Source organism: Oncorhynchus mykiss, chromosome 28, assembly GCF_013265735.2.
Source record: "Oncorhynchus mykiss isolate Arlee chromosome 28, USDA_OmykA_1.1, whole genome shotgun sequence".
Taxonomy (NCBI): Eukaryota; Metazoa; Chordata; class Actinopteri; order Salmoniformes; family Salmonidae; genus Oncorhynchus; species Oncorhynchus mykiss.
Genome location: NC_048592.1, coordinates 19057928 through 19071641, shown reverse-complemented (window position 1 = coordinate 19071641; position 13714 = coordinate 19057928). Strand labels below are relative to the sequence as shown.

At 38.5% G+C, this 13714-nt stretch overlaps 1 protein-coding gene and 1 pseudogene across 1 annotated transcript in view; both read left to right on the top strand.

Moving 5' to 3' along the window:
- The first annotated feature begins 763 nt into the window (after positions 1 to 763).
- LOC110508178 lies at positions 764 to 2607 on the top strand (annotated as a pseudogene).
- A 1420-nt stretch (positions 2608 to 4027) lies between these two features.
- The window catches only part of LOC110508177 (aryl hydrocarbon receptor repressor-like), a 38316-nt gene continuing 28629 nt past the window's right edge, over positions 4028 to 13714 (top strand). Inside the window, exons 1-3 of the mRNA XM_021588613.2 lie at positions 4028 to 4190; positions 4562 to 4626; positions 5524 to 5705. Of these exons, the coding sequence (XP_021444288.2) occupies positions 4562 to 4626; positions 5524 to 5705 (247 nt within the window). The 5' untranslated portion in view covers positions 4028 to 4190. The remainder of the gene's footprint in view (positions 4191 to 4561; positions 4627 to 5523; positions 5706 to 13714) is intronic.

Here is a 13714-nt window from a genome sequence, read left to right as displayed (position 1 = left end):
CCTAGGACAACAAAAAATAAAAGCATGGACTGTATGACGGATTCAACATGATTTGTTGTACTTGCACAACGCACTCACGTGCAGAAATCAGAACCATGGACAGCCACATCATATTTAGCATACATTGATTGGACTAAATTGTTTAGTCCAGTCATAGGTGATTTGATGAGTTTGAAGTTGAAATAGTGCTGCGATAGTGGAGGCAGCTTGTATTGGTCACATACACATATTTAGCAGATGTTATTGCAGCGAAATGCTTGTGTTCCTAGCTCCAACAGTGCAGTAGTATAACAATTCACAACAATACACACAAATCTAATAGTAAAAGAACAGTTAAAACGGTTATAAAATGCACTGCCTAACCTGAATTTTTTTTTTTTTTTAATATTCCTTGTTGCAGGGAATGACGAGATCAAGCGTGGAATCCTACTGATTCTCTCTGGCTGTGTTGGCAAGACGACCATGGAGGACACATCTCTCAGGGGGACATCAATGTTTGCATCTTTTGCGACCCCAGTACCGCCGAGAGACAGTTTCTTAAGTAATCCACCAAGCACTATCCTATTTGTAACCAACATATAAGTTACTTGAAATTGAAGATCAAACCTGTGATCAAAGCTTTAACAGAGGCATTTGGAGTTGTTTACTACTGTTGCATAGGCTGTCTTTCTGGTCTCGGGAGGTCTCATTATTCCTCATAGCAATGTAGCATGTTACATGTTTGGAGTAGTATCTAGTGAGAGACTAGCATTGCATGCTGTGGATGGCAGCTGCCAACCCCATCGATGGGAGATACAACCACTTTAAGTCTCTGAAACAGAACGTCAACATGTCAGAACACATCATTTTCAGATTTGACCTCTTCGTCAATTTGATTGATGAGTGCAATGAGGTAAAAGCAAAACCTTCCCTTTTCCCTAACTTTTTCAGCGCCTGCAGTAAGCCCACATTGAATGGAAATGTGTGTTTCAGAAGCCTTTGAGACCTTTGCATATGGATTTTCACCTTTGTGTGACTTGAGGTATAGGTGACAAATTATGTCATAGCCAGACGTAATGTAGACCTGCGCTGTAGAAACATGGAATCTGTAGAGCGAGTCTACGCCACTGATGAGGTCCAGAGATACATATTGTTTACTCTACAGTTTCAACCAGAGGTAATAATTGCCCTTGTTGTATTGGTGTTCCTTATGTGTTGGGCTGTTTAGATGCAGCGTTCAGTGAGATCTACCTACCATAACATGCTTTCTGTCCCGTTGTAGGTGTGGTGAATGTTGACCCCTGATCACCTCGGAGGTCAAGGAGTTGACGCACAAGCATCTGTGTCAGAGTGACAGCACCAAGCCAGCCTGGTGTATCATTGTCAGGCAGCTAGATAGCATGCTCCGACTGTCTGAGGGCATGGCCAGGCTCTACCGCTCAGATGTGGCTGGTCAAACACCTACTACTGAATTATACATCCCCATATGTATAGGCCCCTCCCTATACATTGTAGAGTAAACTCCTGTCTTTTGATGTGTCTTCATTGTATGTTAAAATATAATAATTATGGTTGTTGGTGTAACAGACGTTGTTCAGTGAATTTGCTCACATAATGAGTAAGCTTACATGATATCTGAATAGTTGCATTGATAGTACAACACACATCTTCACCCTTTAATTTGTACTTTTTAAAGGTGCATCCCAAACGTGTAAAGTAGGCCTTCTGACTGCTGAATAAGTCTGTCATCAGTGTTGACTCCCCAGACATCAACTTCGACCAGGAACAAGATGACAATGGGGGAATTAATGGTAAGAAACAATGGGGGAATGAATGGAAGGAAACAGTCACTTTCACCTTTTTGCAACAATATATTTATTGAAAATGATACATTTACACATTAAAAAAATTCTCATCCTGTGTTCTCCATTTCAGAATGACTTGATAGATGAGGCTGTGAAGGGGAGAAACGGCACTAATGGCCATCATGCAGAGGAGGCTATGGACATAGACCATGGGGCAGGCAGACCTGAGAAAAACAGCACTGCCAAGCCTGCTCTCAAAATGACCTTCGCTGAGTATTGGAGTGTCTCCAACCTCATCATTCTGCACATGCACAAGATGGATGATAGTCAGAGTTCAAACAAACTGAAAGGATCCTTTATTTTCAATTTAGTTTAATTAAAAGGATACTAGTTTTGTCAACGTTTAACAAAATGTTTCATTCTTACAGTTGACGAAGAGTCCTCACTGAAGAAGAGAAAGCTGATTTAACTGGTACCTGAAAGAGATGAAGAGTGAGATCGAGTCAGAAGCTGAGATGGTTGCCAAGAAGTATCTGATTGAGAAAGTGCTTCAGAGACGAATCCATTATGTAAGTAAAGCATTGGAAAACAAGACACACTAAAACCATCTTAAATATTTGACTGTTTGAAGCATTTATGGTATTGACCTTTACATAATGCAGTGAGATTTGTACAATTTGTGAGTGAGTGACATGCTCTGTACATGTGTTCATTTCAGGACCACATCATCATAGAGTTAACGAAGACTGGGCTGAAGAAAGTTGGTGTTGAGGGAGAGGACCCCTTCTTAGTGGTCAATGGCAATTACATCCTGGAAAACTAGGTATGGTCCACCTCCACCTCAGCCATAGATATTCTGGAAAGGGTCATTTAATTCAGGCTTATCTGAAAGGAATTTGTGATCGGAGCTACAATAGCCTACTGTTCACCTGGTGTGCTGACATGTTGCTATTGACTGTCAATGTACTGTCTTTAAAAAAAAGTTATGTAGAATATGAAATGAATACACTTTCGTCATGCTGCTCATCTCTATGGATTTCAATAAATGTATTTTTTGCAATGAGTTGCGCTCACCAGGTGGCGCACTTTTACCTATCATCGCACTGGTGCCTCAGAGTTCAGGCCAATGGTTCAGGGCATGTCAGTTGGACTATGGGGGCATTGAGGGGACATGTTATTTTTTGGGGGGAAGAATATATGTTTTTTGTTTATCTCTGATATTCATGGAACATTGGTTCTAAAGAGGTATTACTACAAAATTATGTATATATATTTTTTATCAACAGAATATTATACATTTAGTCTGTGGGCTCACGAGTGGCGCAGCGGTCTAAGGCACTGCATCTCAGTGCTAGAGGCGTCACTACAGACGATCCTAGGCTGTATCACAACCAGTCGTGCGGGGCACAATTGTTCGGGTTGGGTTAGGGGAGGGTTTGGCCAGGGTAGGCCGTCATTATAAAATACGAATTTGTTCTTAACTGACTTGCCTAGTTAAATAATAAATAAATATAAACTATTTTAGAATGGATTTGTCTTATTTCAAACCCATTGACCCTTCGTGATGTGTTAAATCATGCAATATCCCTCATCTGATCTTGACGATGCAATGAAATGGCCTATCATCGACTTATAGTATAGCCTAAATGCACAAATTCAATTTATTACAATAATATAGGCTGTGTTTTACAGAAAAGTTCATTTAAGCTACAGTAGCACATCCAAGAAAATGTTTTATACTGAAACATTTATTTTAGAACAAATATGGATACTCACCCTGTTTTAATTTGAATTCAGTTCATTTCTCTCTGCAGGCAAGTAAAGATTTAGAAAAATATGTGAGAACATTAATAAAAATGTAGTCGAATGTCCTTCAGAAAAAGGGCATTCTATTCCGCTTCCTTTCCAAACGTCAATGAATGGGAATAGTGCATATAACTATAACCTACATTACTATACTATACTATTAAATTTGTAGGTGACCAATTCCATTATATGTAAATATTAAATAATATCCATAATATTAAATAGACCCTCGCTTCTAGCCTTCGCCGCGGAGAAGTGTGCCGTACGACCACCTGCGCACAACTGTTTGTGTGTTTCGTCCCAGATCGCATCTCAGAGAGTTGCGTGCGAAGGGCATGTCAGGTCATTGGGATAAATTCGCCACCTGAAATAAGAGGAAGATAACGCCAACCAATCGGGTCTATATAACATCAACCACATCCCTGCCAAGAGGACCGCGGACTGATAAACCATCTTTGTAGAGAGCTGTGTTGGACCGTATGCTATAGTTTAGGTTTTTATGCAACTTTATTTACAGAATAGTATAATTCAATTCTCTAGACTGTTGAGAACTACTACCGATTTCATTTTGACTTGCATATTAATTGGAACAGTCTTTAGGTGAGTTGTATTACATTTGAATACAGTGTGCAAGTTAGTAGATGTGTTAATATTTATTTTTTTGATCAGTCATACTAATTTCCCTTAAATCGATGGTTTACAATACCTGAGCACTTACTACGCATGCCATTTTTTCAAGCTATTGGTCCATGAACGTAAACAAAGACACGAATGTGAAGCGGATATAGTGAAATAACTGGGACGCTAAATTAGTTAGCAAATGGTCACGTTTATTGTGATAAATAAATGTGAAATGAAGTTAATATTGTTGCTTGTAGAATTCTATTTTCATATAGACTTCTTTATTCATGATATGCCCTTTCTAAGTTTAGTCTTCTTGAGACACGCAATTAATAATAATTGACTCACAGATGATGATTCCACCTGGGGACTGTTTATATGCGGGAAGGAAGAGAAGGAAGCCCATCCAAAAACAGTTGAGTACCGGATATTAATGAGTTAGTCTCACATGAAATGCCTGTTTGTTGCATGTGCAAATATAATATAATTGTTTCCAGTCTGGCTTTCATGGATATTCAACATTTGTAAATGAATGGACAAACAAAAGCATTGTGATGTTTTAAAGGACGCTACAATTAAAAACAGCATACCGCACTATGTTGGCATTCATTGTTACATTGCCTATATTTCTAAGGGTATTTGGTTACACTTTGCAAACAATTTGCTAAAAAATATATTATAATTTGCAAATTGAATGTCGTTATAGATGTGCAATTACACAAATCACAAACATGTATTAAAGTTGTAAGTTCTTTGTAACAATCTGTACCCACACTAATTACATTGTGCCTGCCTATGTAAGTAGTAGTATGATGTACTGTAAATACATAGTTTTAGTATTATGTAGTTGTGCATTCAGTTGCACAACCAAATTTGAACCTGAATCCTTAATTGATGTCCACATCATCTATCAAGCCATTGCAAGTTTCTTACAATTTCATATCCAACTTGAGAAAAAATGTGTATTCAGCATTATTCAGTTGAGGGACCTGCTGCTACTACAGAGGCTTTCCCTCTTCATTATTTAGTCATTAATGGACTATTTACTGTCATTGTTTTCTGACCCCACAGGCAACACCTGACTTTCTAAAAATACCTGCTTAGACATAGTAAAGATTCCAATGACTAATGAGACAAAATGGGATTTAAATTTCAGTAACGCTTGCTTTCTTATTTAATAAACCAGTCATCATTGGGACAATAAATAGTACTGTATTTTGGTATCAGTAGATTGATGTTGAAGCCTAGATTGTAACTTTTATCATAACATCAATTAACATCAATCAATTACTTGACTCTCTATATCTGACAGAAAACAGACAGCGGCCACCCAGAAGACCAATCCGTCTAAGAGGCACCGTGACCGTTTGAATACAGAGCTGGACCGGCTGGCCAGTCTCCTACCCTTCACCCTGGACATCATCTCCAAACTGGACAAGCTCTCCGTGCTGCGCCTCAGTGTCAGCTACCTCCGGGTCAAGAGCTTCTTCCAAGGTACAGACAGCACAGCGTCCCCATGTGGTGCAGTTACACGCTATATAGTCTCTCGTGACAGCAGTTACAACCTATCGTGACGGCGCACATGCGAGATTTGGCCATGGATTTTGGTATTTTATTAGGATCACAATTAGCTATTGCAAAAGCAGCAGCTACTCTTCCTGGGGTCCAGACAAATCATGAAACATGACATAATACAGAACATTAATAGACAAGAACAGCTCAAGGACAGAACTACATACTTTTTTTAAAAGGCACACGTAGCCTACATATCAATACATACACACAAACTATCTAGGTCAAATAGGGGAGAGGCGTTGTGCCGTGAGTTGTTGCTGAATCTGTTTTTTGAAGCAAGGTTTGCTGTTCATTTGAGCAATATGAGATGGAATGGAGTTCCGTGCAATAATGGCTCTATATAATACTGTACACTTTCTTTAATTTGTTCTGGATTTGGGGACTGTGAAAAGACCCCCGGTGACATGTCTGGAAGCCAAGATTACACCTTATTGCAGTATGAAAACTATTCCTATAACTAAGTTATTTATTTGTGTAATGCAAGGATTGGTTTGTACACTTGAATTGCACCACTTGCACTGTGCTGCCACACATACTCACATTTCTTTAACCCTAGTGCCACTTCCATGTTATGAAGCTATAATTCTGTTTACATTACTAATGAGAGTGTTTAGACAAATAAAAAGGAAAACACCTCAGCTGAAAGAAAGTTATTTATCATACATGGACCAAAGCAGAAGTGTGATATGCACCGTCAGGCTGGGTGCAACACATTCAGACTACTATGGTCACAAGATAAGTGTTTACGTTTCTGAAGTAGTACCAGAGTAGATTCAACACGTGTTCAATTGTTTATCTTGTGGCCTTCTGCTGCAGGCATGTGGGGGATTCCACACCAGGAAGGCCCAAATATATTTAGGGTGTTTCAGATTGTTCTGGCAATTCTCACATATACACTTCATTGGAAGGATGTTTGACATGCTTTCACATTTGTATCACATACATTATTAGACCTCTTTTAGACCTATACATGCTTCCTGTAAGACCCTATGATCTGTGAACCGTACATGATACAGACAACATATTGGTGTCTTATACTCCTTATAGTGTGCTCTAAAATATGGAGCATGTCTAGATTCTGAAATAAAAAGTCACATTCATCTATTAAACATTTAAAATATGTATTTATTTATATTTATATCTCAGAAGTGCCCTTTTTGATTTGACTTATTTTTACTCTTTGAGCACAACACATTTCCAGAGTGGGCTCTCTGGTACTTTTGAAGATATGACCCATTGTATTCATAGAAATTGACTTTACATTAACCAATCACAGCTCTGCTTTAGGATTGTACATTCAGGAAATCACCAGCAGAGGGAGTTCCCTTTGAATCCATTTTCCCATTCACTGTGTTGGTGGTGCTCATAAAATGTATCATAACTTTAAAAGTAGCAGAGAGCCCACTCTGGAAATGTGATGTACTTGTAGAGTATATTGTTTAAAACCATGTCTAGAAATGAACAAAATTTAAAAGGGTACTTTTGAGATATTAATATGAATATTTGTAATGTTGAATGAATTCTTGCGAAAAAATAATATTTCAGAAACTAGACATACTCCATATTTTAGAGCACACTGTAAGGAGTATAATGACACCAACACATTGTCTGTATCATGTAAGGTTAACGGATCATAAGGTCTTACAGGAAGCATATATAGGTCTAAAAAGGGCCTAAAATTTCATCATGATTTTCTCAAACATGGTTTGTGATACAAATGTAAAAAGCACATCAAACATCCTTCCTCCCAATTAAGTTTATATGTGAGAATTGCCAGAACAATCCAAGATATCAAAAATATTTTCAGGACTTCCTGGGGTGGAATGGCACATATAAGACATCATTAACACTCAGAAAAAGGTTTCTAGAAGGGTTCTTCAGCTTCTTCAACTTTTTGGGGTTCCATGTAGAACCCTCCGCCTGGGACAAAAAAGTATTCTTCAAAGAGCTTTCCTATGGGGACAGCCAAAGAACCTATTTAGGTTCTAGATAGTACCTTTTTTCGTAAGAGTGTAGACTACCTATTGATATTCTAACCATGCACACTCCTACTTTTCTATGTATTTGACAAGGTTTATCACTTTGAGAAAATGAAAATGGAAAACATTACCAAACAGACTTGATAGTTTACCCATTCATGCATGACCGTACGCCTGCGTGTTGTCGCTGTGGTAGCCTTGCTCATTCAGCCAATATGTGATGGATATACATGCTTGGTAGCCTATATGAACTTTTGAAATATACTGTTTTATACATTGGACAAATGTGTCTAGCTGTGGCCTTGTTTTTTTCTGTGTCACTTCCAATCCCTTCAAAGTCTGTAATGAAACATGTTAGGTCAAGGTAGTGTTGCTGCATGTGTTAACATCATTTGATTATCTGATTCTGGATTCAGATCAGCTTTTGACTGAATTGTCCACATGTGAAATAAGGTGTCAGTCATCACTTATTTCTGCAATCTTTGCAATATACTGTAAATCTTCATAGCTTTGAAATACATAAAATACTAAGCTCATACTGGAAGTACCCAACCTGTTATGAATAGTGAAAAGGACAGATATGCTATTCAATCAAATAAATTTGTAGCTGTTCTCTGTTTTCTGCTTCTACATCTCCGTTGCTTGCTGTTTGGGGTTTTAGGCTGGGTTTCTGTATAGCACTTTGTTACATCGGCTGATGTAAAAAGGGATTTACCCATACATTTGATTGATTGATTGACTAATATCAATATCTACAAACTTAAAGAAAGTGTATTGTCCAATTGAAACCTCCCATCTACAGTTACAGTACAACAGAAGAAAATATGAAAGCATTTTCCCTCATTAGTGATGTAATGACCTCGTCTCTTTCTGTGGCAGCGCCATGCTGGAGCTGGTGGGTGTCTTTGCTTGAATAGCCTCATGTCAATAATTGCATAGATTGGCCCTGCACAACAAAAGGCGTAAGTGACTGACCCCAAACCACTTCTGGTCTAGACGCCAAATATGTTTGTTCAACAAGAGCAAGCTGAGAACACAGCATGCAGTGGAAAGAAATCCTTTGTTTCCCCAACACTATTGTTGGACTGTTGTCGCTTACAATTACGCTCAAATGTGATCACCCAGAACTCAACTCCCTGCGTTGATCACCCTGTCGGATTTTATGACCCTTGGTTTTATGACCCTTGGTTGACCCTCGTCTGGAACTCTATGTATTCCAGTTTTAACAGATGGTTTATTTTTGATGGGTTTTCAGCAGCACCCTACAAACCTTCAAGTTTAGAGCAGATGTTATTTACAGCAACAGACTGAGTACTCCCATAGTTTACCACACTTGTACCGGAGGTGTGCCAGGTATTACTTGTTTTTCTGTCATCTCTTATTTTGTGTGCTATCTGCACAGTACTTTTGTGAACCATATTGATGAGATAGTATCTCATCCAGGATACTGCATAATACAAGTGCTGTAACACCCTATAGCCTGAGGAATGGGTTTGCAGTACAAGTTGTGCCACGTGCTGCTCTTCCTCTTTGCCGGAAGTTGTGGTTCCCCTTGCCAGGTTCTAGTCATCAGACTCACTTAGATATCACGCATGCTTGTATGGTCCTCCCAGGAGCTCACAATGAGATCACAGAGAGGTTAATAGGATTGGAGCATGCACTTCACTTCTGCGTGGCTCAGTTGGTAGAGCATGGTGCTTGCAACGCCAGGGTTGTGTGTTTGATTTCCAAGGGCGACCAGTATGAAAATGTATATACTCTACTGTAAGTCGCTCTGGGTAAGAGCATCTGCTAAATGACAAAAATGTAAAATTGCATTGACCTGAATTTTAAAAAGGCAGGTGAAGTGATAGAGCTTAAGAGACCTAGTACACACTGCACAGCTCACTGTGGTTTCAGGTAGAGGTCGACCGATTCATTGGAATGGCCGATTAATTAGGGACGATTTCAAGTTTTCATAACAATCAAAATCTGTATTTTTTTACACCTTTATTTAACTAGGCAAGTCAGTTAAGAACACATTCTTATTTTCAAAGACGTACAGTATGTACAGTGGGTTAACTGCCTTGTTCAGGGGCAGAACGACAGATTTTTACCTTGTCAGCTCGGGGATTCAATCTTTCAACCTTACAGTTAACTAGTCCAACGCTCTAACCACCTGCCTCACGAGGAGCCTGCCTGTTATGCGAATGCAGTGAGAAGCCAAGGTAAGTTGCTAGCTAGCATTAAACTTATCTTATAAAAAACAATCAATCAATCAATCATAATCACTAGTTAACTACACATGGTTGATGATATTACTAGTTTATCTAGCGTGTCCTGCGTTGCATATAATCGATGCGGTGCGCATAAACATCATTGCCTTTCTTAAAATCAATACACAGAAGTATATCTTTTCAAACTTGCATATTTAGCTAAAAGAAATCCAGGTTAGCAGGCAATATTAACCAGGTGAAATTGTGTCACTTCTCCTGCGTTCATTGTCAGGGTATATGCAACAGTTTGGGCCGCCTGGCTCGTTGCGAACTAATTTGCCAGAATTTTACGTAATTATGACATAACATTGAAGGTTGTGCAATGTAACAGGAATATTTAGACTTAGGGATGCCACCCTCTAGATAAAATACAGAACGGTTGCGTATTTCACTGAAAGAATAAACGTTTTGTTTTCGAGATGATAGTTTCTGGATTTGACCATATTAATGACCCAAGGCTTGTATTTCTGTGTGTTATTATGTTATAAGTCTATGATTTGATAGAGCAGTCTGACTGAGCGATGGTAGGCACCAGCAGGCTCGTAAGCATTCATTCAAACAGCACTTTCGTGCGTTCTGCCAGCAGCTCTTCGCTGTGCTTCAAGCATTGCGCTGTTTATGACTTCAAGCCTATCAACTTCCGAGATTAGGCTGGTGTAACTGATGTGAAATGGCTAGCTAGTTAGCGGGGTGCGCGCTAATAGTGTTTCAAATGTCACTCGCTCTGAGTCTTGGAGTAGTTGTTCCCCTTGCTCTGCATGGGTAACGCTACTACGAGGGTGGCTATTGTCGATGTGTTCCTGGTTCGAGCCCAGGTAGGAGCGAGGAGAGGGACGGAAGCTATACTGTTACACTGGCAATACTAAAGTGCCTATAAGAACATCCAATAGTCAAAGGTATCTGAAATACAAATCGTATAGAGAGAAATAGTCCTAGAATTCCTATAATAACTACAACCTAAAACTTCTTACCTGGGAATATTGAAAACTCATGCTAAAAGGAACCATCAACTTTCATATGTTCTCATGTTCTGAGCAAGGAACTTAAACGTTAACTTTCTTACATGGCACATATTGCACTTTTACTTTCTTCTCCAACACTTTGTTTTTGCATTATTTAAACCAAATTGAACATGTTTCATTATTTATTTGAGGCTAAATTGATTTTATTGATGTATTATATTAAGTTAAGATAATTGTTCATTCAGTATTGTTGTAATTGTCATTATTGCAAATAAATATAAAAAATTGTACGATTAATCGACATCGACTTTTTTTGGTCCTCCAATAATCGGTATCGGTATCGGCGTTGAAAACTCATAATCGGTCGACCTCTAGTTTCAGGTGAGTGCCCTTACGGGGAGGATCAGTGTTTATGGTCTTTAATTTCAGGGTCCTGAATACTGTTTGATTCTAAGCAGAGTTCTGATATTGCCTGTTGTTCATTCAATATGAAAAGCTGCTCTTTGAAATGATCAGACAAGGAAAAAACAATAAAAGTGTAACAGTCTTGAAGATGTGGTGATTTCTCCGCAGTACATTCATACAAACCATAAAAGTCCATAGAAATGTCATTTTTCATACAGGATACATCTCCAGTAAGGTGTCATGCGGCCTGTATCCCAGCGTGTTACCTGGAGATTAATGTATGAGCGTCTTGTCAGTGTTGACTAACTCGCCAGTTTGACTTGTATGAGCCTACATGACAGTGTATATCTGTGGAATACAGAGTAATGGGGAAAGGAAAATGGTAGATATTAGGAAGCTGTAATGTGCCCCAGCACATGAGGGAGTAATTGTGCACAAGTGAAAGTGGCAGTGAAGGAATAGTCAGATCAGAGAGGTAATGAATGCTCCACTTATTCCCTGAGTACATTGCGTGACTGCTCCCTGGCAAGGCCCGGACCGCCCTCAGGGCTCAGTGTAATGCACAAGAAAGGAAAGTATGTATCAAGTGCCACGACATTGGGTTTTATACATCAGTACTTATTGGTGGGGATCTAATGACCTCGCATGACACAACGAGAATGCTGTGTGTGAATGTTAACAATTAATTTCTAAAGTGAGTTTGTAATCTATCACCTATTGTAAACCCGAATTTAATTTGTTATAATCAAATGAAACAGCCATTATATACTGTGCCTAAAATGTTGAATCAGAACATACATTTTCCTTAGAACTACTGTATAGGTCATGTCATTTTAGATCTGAATTTTAGGGAATTATATCCCAGATGTAGCCAAATTAAGTAATTCAAATGAAGCTAATCTGAGCTAATGTGTTTGAGGCGCTGCCAGTTGAGTGAATTGTACCATGTTAAAGCAAGCGAGATAGACTGGATTATCATCCATAACCTTAAAATGCTCTTCTGAAACTCACTGTAACAGTACAGTAGCGTGATAGTCTTCAAACGGAAATGCAGAAGAGGTTATAGGTTTAGTATAATGATATTGAGAGGTGAGTGAAAAGGGTTCTGAAATGTTATAGAATTGGTACAAAGGGAGCCAAAGGCCCCACCAAATTATGAAGTACCACTAAGAAAGCATCACTTTAATGTAAAACCTTTGTAAGTACTGTGTTGAATTGTGATGTTGCACACTCTGCAGTCTGGTCACAGTTCCATATTTCCATTTCCAGTTGTAGTGCTTATCATGTTGACCAGGGGGATCAAGGGGCTAGAATGGAATCAGTACACAGAAGAGGTCTTGGGTTCTCCCTTCTCCTCCATGTTTAACTAGGTGCTCTGAGTATCATGTAGAAATTGGCTATCGGAGGGCAGAGTGTTTGGCAGCTGCACAACCTTCTCTTGCAGATTTCCTTCAACTTGCGTGCAGAACGGGGAAATTCCATTTTCCATTTTCTTTTGTCATCATGTTTGAATAGACTGTTTTTCAAGAAGGATAAGACATTTTTATATGGCCCAGGATAATTTAGGTTTTCATTATATAATTTTAGATTTTTTTTCTCATAGAAATTCTCTTTGTTCTTCTTTCATCCTGATCTGTCGGTCATTGTTACACTTCATCCAAAAATCAATTTTTCACTTTATTCTTATTTCCAGAAACAATGCCTTGATTGATCATGAAGAGTGTTTTTGAAATAGTAAACATTTTTGGCTTGTTCTATTTCTACCAAATAGTTGTTATTAACAGCAACGATTCAAATCTTAGCAGATATTATTCTGATATTATACCTATGCATGCTGTGATCCAACATGTATTTTACTTATGTTTTCTACTTGTCAGTGATATTCAGTTATCCGATATTGGTTGTGTTCAATCAGCCAAAGGCAACATCAATGGAAAATATTTGATTTTTTATTTGACCTTTATTTAACTAGTCAGTTAAGAACAAATTCGTATTTACAGTATAGATCATGGAAAACTATTTGTCTGCTCTCAATAGCGTGAGGAAGTGACCTTAATATGTCATAAAGTAGCGGTACTAATCTTGGTCGTATTGCATGATGACTGCAGTGCTAACTGATTTGGCACAAGCCCTTTTTGTTTAAACTGTGATTTTTCATTTGTTATCAGATCATAAAAAACATCTACGTAACAAGCATTTTCACAACACATGTTATTATCAATTTTGGCACGATAACGAAGACAGTCACAAAACAAGAAACGTATGTTCATGGAAATATATATTGATTTATCGATGGATTAATGGTGTTCGATTAATCAAGCCCAAAG